The following is a 19,043-nucleotide window of genomic DNA, read 5'->3' as shown; positions in this document are numbered from 1 at the left end:
CAAATAGTGATTTTGTAATGTGATTTACCATGTTTTAAAACTATAAAATTACAATAGAAAATGATAAGCTTTATCATATACAGCATACTCGTTTTGTAACCTATGTAAGCAGATGGCTGGTCAGGTAATGGAGGGGGTGTACATCTCACCCAGACTACTCAGGTGGGTGAGATAAGAAAACTCCAGAAGAAATGTTTGTTCTCAGCAGACAACTTTCTTCTGTTGAGCATTTTGGTAAATGCTCAGTACTGGGCTGGATTTTTAGGAATGGCAGGTAGGATTGGTAGTGGGACCTGTCATTCCACCCCCCTCCAGTCTACACTTTGGAGATGTTTCGGCAGAGACTCAGCTGCAGAGAGTCTCCTCGTCAAGGGAGCTTAAGAAGCCAGCTCCAGCAGCAACACTTTGGCAGAGTTTGGCTGGAGAGCCAAACAGAGAGGTCATATTTTTTGGAGCTGTGTCCTGAGTGATTCTACTGGCTTTTTGGATTTCTGTTATTCTAGGTGAGGTAACCTATTCTATGTTTAGTTAGAGCCTAGCCGGGCAGGTATTTATTTTTGCATTGTTTCCTTTTGTTGCTGCACTACCTTTTTGAGTGAAAATAGAACTCTACCTTTGTTTTGGACTAAAAGAAACTGGACTTGTGTGTCTTTGCCACCCCACCTAGCAACCCCAGACCCTGACACCTTCTAACATGGCTACTATTTGCCAGTATGTGCAATCACAGGACTTCAGCTATATCTCCACAGTCTGTAGTCTATATTTAGTTTGAGGATAACAGACTGCTAAAACAGCAGACTATCGTTTTAGGATAGATAAATATAAGACTTTGAGCACATGCTTATTTCATTACTAGAGATTCCCCTAATACAAATTATACCATCCATATATTAAATGAGTTGTCCACCTTTTTAATACTGATGACCTAGCATTAGAATAGGCCATCAGCAGTCGTCAGGCTTACCTGCCATTCGGTGTGCACTGCTGCCAGGACCACACCCACAGTGAGATGACTTCAGCCTTCTGGGACATTCTGAGAATTGGCATTTTTTAAATACAACAGATAGCAAAAGATATTTTACTCACCGATCCCCTCTCCTGTCTGCCCTCCGGGAGAAATAAGAAGCGGGAGGGGCCGGGGAGCAGACAGGTAAGTAGTGACCTGCAGCCTAAATGTCAGAGACTAGTAGAACAGGAAGTAGCAGAACTGGGTCAGGGCTCCGCTTCTCCATGGCTCTGTGGTCCAGTTGTACTTTTAACTACCAGATCTGCTACATCGGGGAGAACTAGGTGCATCTCACCCCTGGGCACACGCGTATCACCCACAGGTATCAAAGGACCCAGGATATACCAAGAGAACAATCCACCAAACTCTAATATTCCACCTTCACCAATGGGATTGTAGGGTTCATAAATTTTTGTTGCTTGTGTCAAATTATGACACTCCCATCGGTATCGCCACCAGTCATTGTTTTTCCACTGCTCAGTGATCCAGTATTTTAATTATTTTTCTCACAAAAGTCATGCCTTTTTGCTTCCCCTAGACAGCAATAACACTAGTCCAAGAACACGGACAAAAAAGTTCCAGCATCCAATAGCAACAAAATATGTACCCAAAATATTAAATAATAACTTTTAATGATGCATGATAAAAAAAGTAACACAGAGTTATAAGAGATATCCCAGTTCCATACAGCCTACGCATTTCAGGGCGTGCTGCCCCTTACTCATTGCAGTAACACTAGACCTGCACTTCTTTATTGGTGAGTTGTTTACGTCTACAATATCTCCCTTTGCTGGCTGTTTTTCCTCAGTCATACTATTCCTGGTTTTCTCATGACACTGTCACAAAAGAAAACCCCACAAGGTAGCCATGGCTATTGTAGCACTGATGACCATGCTTCATTTGAGGTAGATAAAATAACTTGATTTTCCCATTCTAATGTAAAGTCACACTGAAACCAATCCACAATACATTTACTTAATTATAAGAGATAAGATAAGATAATCCTTTAATAGTCCCACAGTGGGGAAATTTCAGCATGTTACAGCAGCATAGTAATACAGATACAGGATAATAACACAGTAATATATTACAGACGTAGGCACACATATGCTGAGAATGGAAGATATACTAGGAGTCCATAGCAGCTAAGGAACAGAAGAGAAAGAAGGAAGACTTCATAATCATAATCATTAGTTTTCTGTGCGGAATGATCTTCGCTTGGTCTGATGCAGATTATACAGCCTGGTCGCGGTTGGAAGGGCCACGTGTCTATCAAAGCTCCACTCATGAAAGGGCAAATGTTTGTAATAAAGTTCCTATTCTATAATATGCACCCTATTTATAGGTGTCTTTGAAATTTTTTTCCCTAAAAAACGAAGGAATACGTTGCTGCTATATTGAATGCCACTAGGTTATGCACTATTGAGATCAGGATTTTGTGTATTACACAGATGGAAAATTGATTTTGGCAGAAACCATAAAATGCTTTAATACTACTGCAGAAATGAGAATTTGCCTAGTATTCTGCTGAATGATGGCAGCTCATTGTGGTTGATGAGGAGTTCCAGGCCACAGGATCTTATGTGATCAGCTCATCAAGAAGGAACCTATGTAGTAAAGAGTAGTCCAACCAACCAACCAACCAGCCAAACATTTTAACCATTACAAAAACTCAACCTTTCCCCTCACATGGTGTACCTCCATACAAGCCACCAGACTGATTTAGCAACTTGGAACAAATTGTTCTTCACAATGGTACCATGTAATATCCCATGTGATACACTGGGAAGCTGTAAAGAAATTCCAGAACAGAGTGAAACTAGAATAACACTGCAATTTCCCAATACAGGCTTTGTATTACAACATTGACTGTGCCGCCAAATTTATATAGTCATTGCTACGTTTTAACACCTTAATGAAAACGCAAACCTTCAAAAAGAATTAGTTGACACAACACATTCTATCACCCGTAACATTGTTATTTTTCCATATAGGCCTGCCCCAGACGAAGGCAGGCGTGCCGAAACGTGTGTGTCGGGTGCGAGCCGGCGGTTTCCTCTATTGCCCCTCTACTTCTACTTACGTGGTTTATATCATGGGTAAGCTGTACTTCCATTCATTAATATGATAGACCTGCTTTGTAACCTCTGCTGCCGTTTATTAAGTCTTTTACTATCTACTTTGTGGCCATCTTTTCTTGTCTAAAAGTACTCAATGCTTACATACTTTTAGCTTAATTGTGTGTTTGCCTTATTGCACTTTGCACTATATATACTTTAGGATACATTTGGCCTCCTTTTGGTAGCATTTGTATAATCTGGCCTTATGCTTTAGCTTACCTTGCTGGTCCATGTGGTATATATATATATATATATATATATATATATATATATATATATATATATATATATATATATATATATATTCTGTTTACCACTTACGTGTACCTACATCTAATAACTATCCTGGGCAGTATTGGACTCTTCGCTGTGCTCTTTTTTTGTACATTTACTTGTGTGTTACTCACATCATCTATTTTGTATAACTTTTTAATGTGATACTATTAAAGTTTGTATATTCTTATTACGAGTATTGGTCTATTTTTGACCTCACTATTTTGAGTGTCTGTATACCTATTTCTTTGTTTTGTACCTTTTTTCAGGGCCAGATTTATTTTTATTTATATGATTTTGGGGAATGTCTGATGTTTGATGACATTTTTTTCAAACATTTTGTGAGGCTATGACTTTCAAGGTATGGGAAAAATATTTTTATAAGTTTGTAGGTCGGATATTTATAGACAAGAGAGTACCTAATGTGTATTTCTTTTACTTTATTTATTTTTATATCTGATTTGGGGAAAAGGGTTTGATCAAAAATTTTTTTAAAATTTATAATAATTTTTTTTAACTTTGATTTTTAGACCCCCTACAGTTCTTGAATCAGGGAATCTGAGCACTGCTTACAGCAGCCCAGTGGCAGAACTACCAGGAATCACAAATAAAATAAAAGGCTGTTTTAGATGATCTCTATCCTATGCACTTAGTGCCCAGTTCTTTGCCTTTGCTGCCTGATTTTTCTGGTCTGTTGTACAGTCCACTACACTACTACACTACTATTTAGTTGAGTAGTCATTAGAAACATGGACAAGATGGTTATTATTTCCAGTTTTGACACCATGATAGCCATGACAGTTGCCATATCTAAATTTTTGTACTGAAGCTTTTTTATATTTATTTTTAAAGATTACCTGTATATGTGTGTCAAACTAAATGAAACAAAGTAGATTTCTGAATGCAGGAACATGATCTGAAAAGCCTCAATAATGTTCTCTGATCATGCTATAATAATATCAGTAAGAAGAATAATGAAGACTATTCACAACTGCTTTTTATTATGAAGCTCCATAGAGTGTTTAACCGTTTTCTATCTCTTCCAGGTACTGTTGTAGAACAGATGGTTTATAAAGGACCATATCCAGCATTCAGCAGGGCCATCTCCTATAAGGAACAAATATAAAGTAATCAATAAAAATATGACATAAATGACAAACATGCAGAAAGATAGGACTTTAGAAGCAAAAGATGGATCAATTTAAAATGTAAATAGAAAAAAAAAGAAGAAATGTACAAAAAAAAATTACAATTAAATATACCCAAACTACTATTCTACACATATCATACTTATAGTATTTGTCTTCTCTTTTGTTGTTCCTGCTGGTGAATGGGCAAAAAAGTGATATACATGATGACAGATTTGTCATCTAAAGTATTACTTATTGCATCCACTGTCCTCCTAACTTCAGTCCTAACATGGCAAGTGATGGGAAAAAAAAATCAGTTTCTCAGCACTTATATCTTTGTGTCAGGTTTTCCATCCATCATTATTGAAGACTGGGCAAATATTTATATTCAGCCATGAAATTGTCCCTTCTGTAAGCTTAGACTAGTGGGTAAAAGTTGCAATCTCAATTGTAATCTGAAAGTCATGGAGACATGTATTACTACATCCTCAAGACATCAGCACAGATAAGTACATCTTCTGAGGGCAGGGAACACTGCTGGTAAGACCACTGTTGGCCTGTCTAGTATACTTTGAAGAGGTGGCTCCAATGGGGGTTTAGAGTATTAGGCAAGGCATGGAGAAGAAGTCCCCTGACTGGACAATCGCATCAAAGCGGTCCTTTCACCACCTCCAACAAGGTCAACTCTTTACATCATTTAATAGGCGCTGCTCCACTGATTCTGGCTTAGTTGGAATTTTTTTCTCTAGTCCCCACCATACTGTTATTTTGGTGTCTGATATGCTATTTATTTAAATTGGAGATGGCCAGGGCCTGCTGAGCCATGATAACGATCGAGGAAAGTCTGGTGTCCCGACTACTATACTTTTCAGTTATGGGAAGGGGCCCAGCATTATATGATGTATGTACATGCCACTGGGCCCCTTTCCAAAAGAAACCTGCCCAGGGGAGGTTAATAAAAGTAACAAACACGAATACTCACCTATCCTGGTGTTTGAGATTTTACTCACTTCCGCTTAATATATTCTGGGGCATTAGGAGACATCAATGTACAGTGAAGAAAATAATTATTTCATCCCTTGCTGATTTTGTAAGTTTGTCCACTGACAAAGACTTGAAAAGTCTATAATTTTAAGGGCAGGTTAATTTTAACAGTGATAACAATAAAATCCAGAAAATCACATTGTATATAAATTGTATAAATATATTAGCATTTTACATAAAGAAATAAGTGTTTGATCCCCTACCAACCATTAAGGGTCCATTCACACGGAGGAAGATGGTGCTTTATTTGGCGCTGAAAAAAAACAACCTCCCATTGACTTCAGTGGTTGCCGTTAGCTTTTTTTTTCCACTAGCTGAATTTTTGGTCAGCGGAAAATACCGCTAGTGGAAAAAAAAAGCTAGCAGAACCCGTTGAAATCAATGGGAGGTTTTTTTTCAGTGTGGAAAATTCCACACCAAATTCCTCACCATTTTTCCTCCATGTGAATGGACCCTAAGAGTTCTGGCTCCTACAGACCAGTTAGGCGCTCCTAATCAACTAGTTACCTGCATTAAATACAGCTGTCTTATATTGTCACCTGTATAAAAGACTCCTGTCCCTCTACAACATGGGTAATACAAAGAGTTTTCTAAGGATGTCAGGATCAAGTATTTAGATCTGCACAAGGCTGGAATGGGCTACAAAACGATAAGTAAGACCCTGGGTGAGAAGGAGACAACTGTTGGTGCAATAATAAGAAAATGGAAGAAATACAAAATAACTGTCAATTGACATTGATCTGGGGTTCCATGCAAAATCTCACCTCTTGGGTGTCCTTGATCATGAGGAAGGTGAGAGAACAGCCTAAAACTACACAAGGGGAACTTGTTAATGATCTCAATGCAGCTTGGACCACAGTCACCAAGAAAACCATTGGTACATTACGCTGTAATAGATTAAAATCCTGCAGTGCCCGCAAGGTCCCCCTGCTCAAGAAAGCCCATGTGCAGGCCCGTCTGAAGTTTGCCAGTGAACACCTGGAGAATTCTGTGAGTGAAAAGGAGAAGGTGCTGCAGTCAGATGGGACAAAAATTGAGCTGTTTGGCATTAACTCAACTTGCTGTGTTTGGAGGAAGAGAAATGCTGCCTAAGACCCAAAGAACACCATCCCCACTGTCAAGCATGGAGGTGGAAACATTATGTTTTGGGGAAGTTTCTCTGCTAAGGGCATAGGGCTACTTCACCGCATTAATGGGAAAATGGATGGAGCCTTGTACTGTAAAATCCTGAGTGACAACCTACTGCCCTCTGCCAGGAAATTAGCAATGGGTCGTGGCTGGGTCTTCTAGCAGGACAATGACCCAAAACATACAGCCAAGGTAACAAATGAGTGGCTCAAAAAGAAGTACATTATGGTCATGAAGTGGCCTAGCCAGACCTTAATCCCATAGAAAACTTATGGAGGGAGCTGAAACTCTGAGTTGCCAAGCGACAGCCTCAAAATCTTAAAGGGGTATTCCCATGACGCTTGTTCACTAACCTGCAGGCTGTTGTGCTCTCTTCACTTCCTGCTTTTCTCGGCACATAGGTGGGCGGGGTTTCACTTGCACAGGATTGGTTACCACAGTGTGAAGCTGATGTAGCAGAGCTGGATTTGAGTCAGTTTGCATTACATACAGAGGTAACAGACTCCTTATCTCAGCCCTTATCAGCCAAATTCAATTAAACCGACTGATAAGAGCTCAGAAATCCCGGAGCTCTCTGAGAAGCTCCACTATTTAAAAGACACAAACAGCTCAGAGCTGCTCCCAGCCCCTCCCCCCTCTGAGAGCAGGCAGCTACATCACTTGACAAATGAGCAGATAATCCCAAGGGCCATAGAAACGAGTGTAAACAATGAAGTGAATAAATTAAGATAGCGGCCAAACAAAGCAGTTTTGATAAAGCTATGCATTAAGGAAAAGTCTTAAATCCACATAAACTAGCAGTATAGATAGGATGCTTGTGATGGGACAACCCCTTTAATGATTTAGAGATGATCTGTAAAAAGGAGTGGACCAAAATTCCTCCTGACATGTGCGCAAACCTCATCATCAATTATAAAAACCGTCTGACTGCTGTGCACACCAACAAGGGTTTTGCCACCAACTATTAAGTCTTGTTTGCCAGAGGGATCAAATACTTATTTCTCTCTGCAAAATGTGAATAAATTTATAAAATTTAAACAATGTGATTTTCTGGATTTTATTTTTAATATTCTATCTTTCACTATTAAAATTAACCTACTCTTAAAATTATAGACTGTTTATGTCTTTGTCAGTGGGCAAACCTCAGCAAGGGATCAATGAATTATTTCCTTCATTGTATAATAATAGCACTGTAACATGCCTGATGACAGAACTCACAAATATTTGTTGAAATTAATTTCATGGCACTTTTCTGAAGTTGCTCGAGGCTTTCAGAACATATTTGGAAGCATATTATACTGTGTGGGGCCACTCTGGGGAGCATATTATACTGTGTGGGACCACAGTGGAGCATATTATACTGTGTATGGGGGTTCTAGGGAGCAAATTATACTGTGTGGGTCCATTTAACCATTATACTGTGGGAATGAGGACTTTGTGGAGCATTATACTATGGGGGGCACTCTGGGGAACATATTATACTGTGTGGGGCCACTGTGGAACAATATACTGTGTGGGGCCATATGGTGCTCTCAAAAATACCATGGTTCCTACAAACACTTGATGTTTCCCAGAGCCTTTAGCTCCCTGTATTGTTAACATGGTAGGCTCACCATATTCTTGATAGCCGGAGTTGTGAGTACTATAGTTGTATCCCTTTGAAGTACCTGAGATACTGCTGCTGTACCAATAACCATCACAAACAAGAATACACTGTAGGAAGGGGGCAACTTTGACAGGGGTCAACAAGACTTTAGTTCCACCACTGATTACTGCTGTGGGTTTGACCCCAGCTTCCAACTTTTTCAGTACAAGAATTAAAAGTTGGCCAACCACGGTGAAAGCATCATTACTACTGGTACTACTGTTCGTATCTATTTCATACTGTCAGTTACTTGGGGGATTCCTTCTACTTAACTGGCTACACTCATTGTATAGACAAAAGTAAACCTCGTCCTTTCATTTTTAATTTCCTGGCTCATGTGCACTAGCATGGGAGGGGGAAAAACATGGCTGCCACAGAGAAGAATATATAGTTTTTTCTAATCTATTTTTAATGTCTTGTAATTATGATATAAGAGAAAGCAAGATCAAATAAATATTTACTATGTTATATTTGTATGGATTCTGGGTTTAGCGGTCATATAAACTACAAGTTAAAGAGAACCTGTCAGGTGGATTTGGGACTGTAAACCATGCACAGGTCCTTATGAGCAAGGGGTTTAGTGTTCCAAATCACCTTGTTTTAAAGCCATCCATACCCACATTTAATAAAAACAGAGATCTTTATAGTTACCTAGAGATTAGTCCAATGAATCTCTCCGGATTCATCTCTGGTACTCCCAGCACCTGTGCAGTTCTTTAGTGAAGCTGAGGCCATACATCCTGGTTTCACTGTGCAAGTACAGGAGATATGGGGCATGTGCACTGTAGCCAAGGTGTACTACTCTGTCTTCAGTGAAGAACTGTCCTGGCATGAAGAATACAGCCGCAGGGCGAGTAGAAAGCATATTTATTTTTATGTATGGTTTTACAACAAGGGGATTTGGGACAGTAAAGCCCCAGTACCTATGGGTGGCTTAATGACCCAAGTCACCCTGATAGGTTCCCTTTAAACATAATAATAGAGAGGTGAATATGCCTTTAAGAGGCTTATGCCTCTTGAGTAGGACCTTTTCTTCACCTTCCCCAACTTAAGTTCTTTGCACCCTTTAATAGGCATCTCTGCGCTGATTCTGATGCACATGGATTTTTTTCTCTACTCCCCCCTTCCCCACCATTCCTGGGCAATCAGTGCAGTTAGCTAGATAATTAGACTTTCTATTGTCAAGTGGGTTTTGTCAGACAGGAGCAGACAAGCAAGTGTAAGTCTGAGCTCTCTGACAGTATCTACCTCTGAATGCATCGTGTCAGAGCTCTGATTCATGCCCCCTTGTCTGCTCCGCCCACCTGACAGTTTCAGAGGCTACAACAAAGCTAACTGCACTGATTACTCAGGAACAGTAGGGACTAGAGTCAAAATTCCAACTGCTTAAGAATTATTGGTATAGCGCCTATTAAATGATACAAAGAACTGCAGTTGGAGAAAAGCCCATAAATTAGGATCCCATCTCCTGCCCTCCGTGTGCCAGAATCTGAAATCTACCCAAGCTAGAAGTTGGGATATATTTGAGCTATAATTTTCACCAGTTTCTGACATAAATTGTAGTAATTTTATCAGGCAGATTAGGTTATGCCTCTCCTAACCACAAACCTGATACACCAATTGTTTAATAGTATGCCAAAATTTGTGACTTTTACCATACATTTGATGCCAGAAACAGGTGTAAAATGTAAAAAATAAATTGCAACCATAGTCTGAATTAAATCCAGCAGTACTTATGAAAGTGATTTTTTTCTCTAGCTCTGCAAATATACTGATATTTTTCATGTTCTAATATTCAGAAAACATGTAAATCAGTTTCATCAATGTACTATAACAATATAATCTATTCTTCCTGGGAAAGTGTCTTATTTATTCCAAAATTATATTCTTCTATCTGTAGAAATAACTACTCTCCCTGCAGACATAGCATAATGAAAGCACGCTGACAATATTGTATACCTACTATTTCCATACTTACAATAAGGTCATAAAATTTCTCTCCCATCGCTTCTTCGTAAAAACGCTGGTATTGCTGATATTCTTGGCTATTTCTTTGCAGTTTCCTCTGTTTTTTATTCAGGCTTTCTATAATTAGCATAGACATTTCTTTACCCTTCTTACTCATCTGAGTGGCCAGAAATCTCTTCACATTGGATACTGCAAGCAAATCATTGCTAACCTGTCAAAGAAGAGATAAACACTCAAAAATATCTTTGTAAATCCTAACACATAATAACACAGATCACAATTGTTCTCAAAAGAAGAGGTGGCATATTTGTCATAGTATGCATTGGTCTGCGAGTTCATGGTAAATCCTGAGCGATTTCATTCTGTAGTAAAATGCTTTCTCAACCGCTCCCTTGTTGAGAGTCAGATCAATTGCATAGAAGATATATTGCATCTTTATGTAAAATAGGAAACTGCTAAAGAGGCCTAACACAAATAAAAAAATAATGTCAAGGGCTACACGGTGGCTCAGTGGTTAGCACTGCAGCCTTGCAGTGCTGGAGTTCTGGTGTTGAAATCCTGCCAAGGGTAAAAAAACATCTGCAAGGAGTTTGTATGTTCTCCCCGTGTTTGCATGGATTTCCATCCCATATTCCAAAAAAGACATAATGATAGGGAAAAATGTACATTGTGAGCTCTATGTGGGGCTCACAATCTACATTTAACAAAAAAAAAAAAATCTAATGTCCTGCACTAAACAAAACTATTATATCCCCTTGTAGAAAGCATATGAACAACACAGAAAAAACGTGAAAAAGTGTTATGTGTTTTGCCATGTACATGTTTGACCAAGGTATGAGCTTTGCATGACATATATATATGTGTGGCTCACTGTGTTGGCAGTATACATAGAGATCAATCAGTACAACTTATCCATAGAGGCAGCTGTATGGATGTGCTTCAGTGCGATTGGACACAGGCTGTCCCTTCCACATAGTTCCATTCCCTGACAAAATGTCAGTGAAATACTTATTATAGAAAATAAAATTATATATATATATATATATATATATATATATATATATATATTTCCCTATCGTCCTCAACAGCGGCACAATGTGGGGTATTTCTGCCCCTGTGTGCTGGTAGGACAGGCGGATATTTAATTAGCCAATAAGATGCGTGGCAGGCCCTATAAGAGGGCACAAGAACCTCCCCTCTGCGTGTTTTTTTCTGTCCTGTGTGGACAGAGGACAGGTGAGAGGACTTGTGTCCTCTTACAGGGCTCAGCCAGCTGAGCTTGATGTTTTTGTTCAAAAGTCACCCTCTTTCCTAGGGAAAGAGGGTGCTGGTTAGCCTGCGTTGGCTCATTTATCCACTAATCCTCCTTCTCCTCTCCCCCTCCTTCCCTCCCCCCTCCTTCTTACCCTTGCAGCGGTGAGCGCTGATCTTCAGGGCCGTCCCTTTACCACGCCACTGCTTCCATGGTACGGCGGGTCCGCGCGGCAGCCGGAACTACTGTGTACGGCTGCATTCGCGGCGGCCGCATTTTGCTTGCGCTCACTTCCGGTTTTGACCGGAAGTTCGCGGCGCGGCGGCCGCGGCCGGCTCTATGTTCCTCCAGGCTCCACTGCTATACTCGGAGCCCTAGCGGAGGAGGGGGTGAGTGTTCCCCTGGCAAGGGTATTGCTGGGGAGGGGAGATAAATTCCTCTGATTAACCCCTGTCTGGGGTAGTGATGGGAGCGATTGGCTCCTCCCATTTCCGGCCGGCCAGGTTAAAGGGGCGCCCTGGAGAAGGTACCAGCCTCGGATCACGGTCTGGGAGTTTACTCCCCCGTCTTTCTGGTCCCCAAAGCCACCGGGGGCTGGAGAATGATAATAGACCTGAGGTACCTCAACCAGTTTATCAGAAAGAGGTAATTTCGAATGGAGACCGTGGATTCCGTGGCTGTTTTTCTTCAACCAGGAGAGGTGATGGTTACCCTCGACTTGAAGGACGCTTACCTACATGTCCCTATTGCTCGTTCCCACAGGAAGTTTCTCAGGATTGCCGTCTCTATGGCAGGCCACAGGGAGCACTATCAATTCACAGCTCTGCCATTCGGCATCACATCCGCCGCATTGGTATTCACCAAGGTGATCGCTCCGGTCGCTGCGACCCTCAGACTTCAGGGTCTTTTCTTCGTCCCTTATCTAGACGACTGGCTACTGAAAGCTCAGTCTCCTGCTGCTCTCCTCCAGCAGCTCAACCTTGCCACCAACTTCCTACAAGAATTAGGATGGATTATCAATTGGGAGAAGTCCGAAGTCGTTCCATCCACCCGAAGGAAATTCCTCGGCTTTCTAGTGGATTTAGAAGCGATGCAGATCTTCCTCTCCAGTCCAAGAAAAGAAAGAATCCAAGCCAGTGCACGATTCCTATTGCGCACTCGGCAGGTAACCATCCGCACCGCTATAAGAGTTCTGGGCCTGATGTCATCCTCGGCCAGGGCGGTCCCTTGGGCTTTATGGCATTTGCGTCCCCTACAGATGGAAGTGTTGAGAACCTGGAACAGGTCTCCACGGGGATTGCACAAGAAGATCTGCCTTTTTCCCGCTACCCGTCTTTCCCTCAGATGGTGGATACACCTGAAAGACGGAAGGTCCACGGTCCCGACAGTGTGGACCCTGTTGACAACAGATGCATCCCAGTGGGGATGGGGAGCCCATTGTCAAGACAAAACTGTACAAGGACGATGGAGATGTCCGGAGCTGGGGTCATCCAATCTCAAGGAACTCAGAGCAGTGTACCTGGCCCTAGTACACTTTGCCCCGGAATTGAAAGGCAAGTCAGTCAAGATCCGGTCAGACAATTCGACGGTAGTTGTTTATATAAACAAACAAGGGGGCACCAGGTCACCAACCTTGCTGAGAGAGACGAATCTCATATTCACCTGGGCGGAGAAGAATCTGGTCCAGTTATCCGCTGTTCACATAAAGGGCTCCCTGAACATAGTAGCGGATCAGCTGAGTCGGGGTATTACCGTATCAGGAGAATGGTCTCTCAAACCAGACATATTTCAACAGATCGTCCTGAGATGGGGTCTCCCGGAGGTCGATCTTATGGCTATCCGACTCAATGCCAAGGTAGGAACCTTCTGCTCCCTGTACCAGGAGGACAATCCCTTGGCAGTGGATGCCCTGTCCATCCCATGGAGGTTCAGGCTGTTTTACATATTCCCTCCAATTCCAATCATACCGAAGGTATTGATAAAAATAAGACAGGACCAAGCCACGGGAATAGCCATAATCCCGTTCTGGCCAAAAAGGGCTTGGTTTGCTCAGCTCATACAAATGAGTCAGGGCATATATTGGAGGCTTCCCCCACTCCCAGACCTGGTAACCCAAGGAGAGCTGAGATGCCAGGATCTGAGGAGACTCAACCTGACAGCCTGGAGGTTGACCAGTCCTTATTGAGAAATAGAGGACTGTCACAAGCCGTCTTGAAGACCCTATCCAGCGCCAGGGCAGATTCGACTAACAAGAACTACCGTCGAATAAGTAACATCTTTAATGCCTGGTGTCTGCAGCATCAAGTGGACTCCACCGATCCCCCTACTGAGGCGATCCTGGACTTCCTTCAAGACGGACTAGACAGAGGTCTTGCTGTGGCCACACTCAAAGTACACGTAGCGGCCCTGTCCGCCTATCTGGGGAGGCGTTTGTCTCAAGATTCCTTAGTGAGCACCTTTATTAAAGGGGCAACTAGGCTGAGACCGGTGGTAAACACCCCTGTCCACCAATGGGACCTTATTCCGGTCCTAAACGCTCTATGTGTTCATCCATTTGAACCTTTGGAGGAAATCTCCCTCAAGTCTCTAACCGGCAAGATGGCGCTACTATTGGCAGTAACAACTGCCAAACGGGTTGGTGAACTGCAAGCCTTGTCCGCTGAGGAGCCATATACCACCTTTTTTTCTGACCATGTGCAGCTTAGGTTCCTCCCGAGTTTTCGTCCCAAGGTTCCATCCGCTGTAAACAGAAACCAGATAATCTCCCTTCCGATATTTTTTCCCTTCCCTTCTTCTGCTGAAGAAGAAAGATGGCACAAACTGGATGTGGTCAGATGCCTACAGATTTACTTACAGCGCACTCGCCATTTTAGGCGAACTGAAAACCTGTTGGTCAGCTACACTGGGAGAAACAAGGGCGCCAAAGCCGCTAAAGCCACAATATCCCGGTGGGTTACCGAGACTATTAAAATCGCCTATACCACCCAGGTTTGTCGGCTCCAGCATTTCTTCATGCCCACTCAACCAGGGCAGTGTCCACCTCTCGGGCAGAAAAAAGTGCCTTGCCGGTGGATCAAATATGTGCAGCGGCCTCCTGGGCGTCAGAATCTACCTTCATCCGGCATTATCGCCTGAAGGACCAGGTGGCAGACTCCACTGCCTTTGCCCATACCGTTTTAAGTTCGGTTATGGGTTAATCCCACCCATCTTGGGGACCTGCTTGCTATATCCCCACATTGTGCCGCTGTTGAGGACGATAGGGAACGAGTGATTATGAAGATAATCTTGTTTCCCTTAGTCCCAACAGCGGCACAAGATTTCCCACCCTGGGAATCATATCTTATGTCTAAAGGCTGTATATAAATATTATGGAGGTACTTTTGTATTTACACGCAGAGGGGAGGTTCTTGTGCCCTCTTATAGGGCCTGCCACGCATCTTATTGGCTAATTAAATATCCGCCTGTCCTACCAGCACACAGGGGCAGAAATACCCCACATTGTGCTGCTGTTGGGACTAAGGGAAACAAGATTATCTTCATAATCACTCGATATATGCATATATACTTAGAAATGCGTTGGAAAGAGTTGTCATACAATCACATAACACCTTCAAAAAAGACATCCTACTTCAACTTGCCATGGATCCATGGATGATGTTTTGCTTACATTTGTGCCCAGGTGTCCATTGGAGGACCAGAACATTGGACACATAGACCGCTAAAACAGCAGACATGAACGGTTCCCAGAGGACCCCATTGACTATATTGGAAGTCACAAGGTGTCCATTGTTTTCAACTGAAACCACCAGATGCAAAAGTTGGTCTTGCTTATAAGTGATCACTGAGGTGAAGACTCAAAACTGGTCACTGTTTTGGTCTCTGCTTGGCACATGAGTAGGAAATACTTATGAAAATAAGGAAATAAATAGGACCGCTGATGTCTGCATAATCGTGAATTTCCAGCATTAGAATAGAATATTAATACCAATATTATTTACAAATATATCAATGGAAAATGTCTATTATGTAAGCGATTATAAAGAACTCTTACTTGTAGAGGAGGATATTCACCATCAAAATAATGTCCATCCCAAATTTCAACTGCAATACTTCCATAATTTTTAATGATTGATATTGTACTCTTCTTCAAGCTCTCTTCAATTGCTTCTTTCACAGAAGTCACTGATATAGACTGTAGAAATGCCTAACGTGTAAGATAATGGAAAGTTATTTGTGAAAACTGATGAGATTTTACAGGCAATACTTTAAAGGGGTTTTCAGGAGTTCTAAAAACTGATGGCTATTCTGAAGACAGGCTATCAATATTCAATCATAAACTCAAGCAGAACAACATAGACACAGTCCTGGTGGGCCATCTGCTGTTTTTTTTTTGTTTTTTTTTACACCAGCAGGTAAGAGACCCTATTTATTTACCGATCCCCAATCCTGCCCACAAGGGGGCCATAATGTGTTCCATAACACATCGCTGGGCTCTCAAGGCTGAAGGGGGAAGCAGAGGTGGCCGTAGGCAAGAGCAAGGTTTGGTAAGTAGGACCATGGCACTTAGGGCCCCTTCACACGGAGTTTACGCTCCGTGTATTCTGTCTACATTCGGTGTATTCTGTCCATTCTACAGGTGTAAAAATACACGTGTAAAATGTAGTTAGCCATTGAGATCAATGGCATGTTCGTATAACGCACGTCTTTTTGCGCGTGTGTAGACGAAATTCATCTCGTGAGGTTTACCTGGCAGTTTCATTTAGATTGAATATATCAGAAACGACACTGCTATTATTATACTCTGAAGTCACTTCAGACCCCAGAGTACAATGATTGGAGGCCCAGGGGAGATGATGAAACATAAATAACAGTGTTACAGAACTCTCTTGTGCTCCAAAGTGGATCTTTGGTCCTCTTGAATAATGTCATAGATGAGGTCTGTTACTGGGACTCAGTCACAAGGGTCACTAGGCATAAAAGATGTCGGCACAGCCCATGTGACCTGAGGCTCAATTACAGGCCTCAGCAGTCTGTCACATCATTCAAGACCCGAAGACCAGCATATGGGTCCAGGAGAGGTACTAAACATCGTAAGTTGTTTCCTCACCTCTCCTAAGCCTCCACTCATTTTACTATGGGTCTGAAGAGACCCCAGAGCATAATAATAGTTTGTGTGTTGTGAATCCCAAAAACTTAGCCTATAGCTATAGCTTTCACGATGTGTGCCCCAGGTGAAGAGCTAGCGGTGCCGGTACCGTAGCTCTTCACCATCAGAAGGGCGTTCCTGACAGTCAGTCAGGAACGCCCTTCCTCACAGCAGCGCCTATAGCGCTATACTGTGAGAGCGGGGAGGAATGCCTCCCCCAGTACTCGTCTATGGATGAGTACTATCAGGAGGGGAGGGAGACGTTCTTTCCCTGCTCTCACAGTACAGCGCTATAGTCTACGGTACCGACACCGATAGCTCTTCACCTGGGACACAGATATATAAAACCGCATGTGCCCCAAGTGATGAAAGGTCCTCTGTAAGGACACACAGACACTAAAGGACACAACATAATATCCCATTTAAATTAATGGAAATTGTAAACGCACACAGCTAGTGTCCTTGGCTAAAATCTTGCGTGGACATTAGCTACGGACACTAGCTGCCGGACACCTATGGTAGTGTGAACCTCGCCTAAGACCCTACATTGCAGAAAAACAGCTTTCCTGTTGCAGATTGTGGTGTGGTTTTTAGAGCCAAGGTCAAGAGTAGCAGGAAAAAAGAATAGGAAAAATAAAGTAAACACTTAGGGTAAGTTCACATGGGTTTTTTTGGATGGGAACCTGAGTCGGAGGCCGCCTCAGGTTCTGATCCAAAAACCGGGTAGCTGCGACTGAAAGCCGGTGCACTACACCGGCATCCAGCTGCGCACTCTGCTCTGGATTAGGCCCAATGAATGGAACTAGTCCGGAGGAGGGAGTTTCTTCAGGCCGAAGAATTAAAATCTTGCTTCTTTTACCGGGAGCCGGAAGAAACGGCTCCCAGAAAAAAGACCTGAGCGGTTCCCATTGATTTCAATGGGAGTCGTCTTTTTGGTCAGGGTTTTGTGGCTAATATGGCCTCACAACCCTGACCAAAAAACTCTATGTGAACTTACTCTTATACTTTTACCTTCTGTTAAATCCACTGATGACTTTGGCTTGAAAAACAGAGCAAAATCTTCAACAGAAAAAAGCAGCTTTTCTGCAACGCAGGGCCTTAGCCTTATGGACATTTTATCACAGTGACTTTCTTTTTTATGTTTCTGTTAATGTTGCTGTATTATGACTCATAATAATACAGGGAATCAAGCTGTAGCACTTTATTAGTAATATACACTCACCGGCCACTTTATTAGGTACACCTGTCCAACTGCTCGTTAACACTTAATTTCTAATCAGCCAATCACATGGCGGCAACTCAGTGCATTTAGGCATGTAGACATGGTCAAGACAATCTCCTGCAGTTCAAACCGAGCATCAGTATGGGGAAGAAAGGTGATTTGAGTGCCTTTGAACGTGGCATGGTTGTTGGTGCCAGAAGGGCTGGTCTGAGTATTTCAGAAACTGCTGATCTACTGGGATTTTCACGCACAACCATCTCTAGGGTTTACAGAGAATGGTCCGAAAAAGAAAAAACATCCAGTGAGCGGCAGTTCTGTGGGCGGAAATGCGTTGTTGATGCCAGAGGTCAGAGGAGAATGGCCAGACTGGTTCGAGCTGATAGAAAGGCAACAGTGACTCAAATAGCCACCCGTTACAACCAAGTTAGCCAGAAGAGCATCTCTGAACGCACAGTACGTCGAACTTTGAGGCAGATGGGCTACAGCAGCAGAAGACCACACCGGGTGCCACTCCTTTCAGCTAAGAACAGGAAACTGAGGCTACAATTTGCACAAGCTCATCGAAATTGGGCAATTGAAGATTGGAAAAACGTTGCCTGGTCTGATGAGTCTCAATTTCTGCTGCGACATTCGGATGGTAGGGTCAGAATTTGGCGTCAACAACATGAAAGCATGGATCCATCCTGCCTTGTATCAACGGTTCAGGCTGGTGGTGGTGGTGTCATGGTGTGGGGAATATTTTCTTGGCACTCTTTGGGCCCCTTGGTACCAATTGAGCATCGTTGCAACGCCAAAGCCTACCTGAGTATTGTTGCTGACCATGTCCATCCCTTTATGACCACAATGTACCCAACATCTGATGGCTACTTTCAGCAGGATAATGCGCCATGTCATAAAGCTGGAATCATCTCAGACTGGTTTCTTGAACATGACAATGAGTTCACTGTACTCCAATGGCCTCCACAGTCACCAGATCTCAATCCAATAGAGCATCTTTGGGATGTGGTGGAATGGGAGATTTGCATCATGGATGTGCAGCCGACAAATCTGCGGCAACTGTGTGATGCCATCATGTCAATATGGACCAAAATCTGAGGAATGCTTCCAGC

At 42.5% G+C, this 19,043-nt stretch overlaps 1 protein-coding gene across 1 annotated transcript in view; it reads right to left on the bottom strand.

The window, feature by feature from the left end:
- Window positions 1-4,435: 4,435 nt before the first annotated feature.
- LOC142195209 (uncharacterized) overlaps window positions 4,436-19,043 on the bottom strand; it is a 69,989-nt gene continuing 55,381 nt past the window's right edge. Inside the window, exons 4-6 of the mRNA XM_075264801.1 lie at window positions 15,618-15,770; window positions 10,325-10,525; window positions 4,436-4,506 (exon numbers count right to left, since the gene is read on the bottom strand). Coding sequence (XP_075120902.1) covers window positions 4,468-4,506; window positions 10,325-10,525; window positions 15,618-15,770 — 393 coding nt within the window. The 3' untranslated portion in view covers window positions 4,436-4,467. The remainder of the gene's footprint in view (window positions 4,507-10,324; window positions 10,526-15,617; window positions 15,771-19,043) is intronic.

The sequence above is a fragment of the Leptodactylus fuscus genome, chromosome 2 (assembly GCF_031893055.1).
Source record: "Leptodactylus fuscus isolate aLepFus1 chromosome 2, aLepFus1.hap2, whole genome shotgun sequence".
Taxonomy (NCBI): Eukaryota; Metazoa; Chordata; class Amphibia; order Anura; family Leptodactylidae; genus Leptodactylus; species Leptodactylus fuscus.
This window is presented reverse-complemented; position numbering and strand designations above follow the sequence as displayed.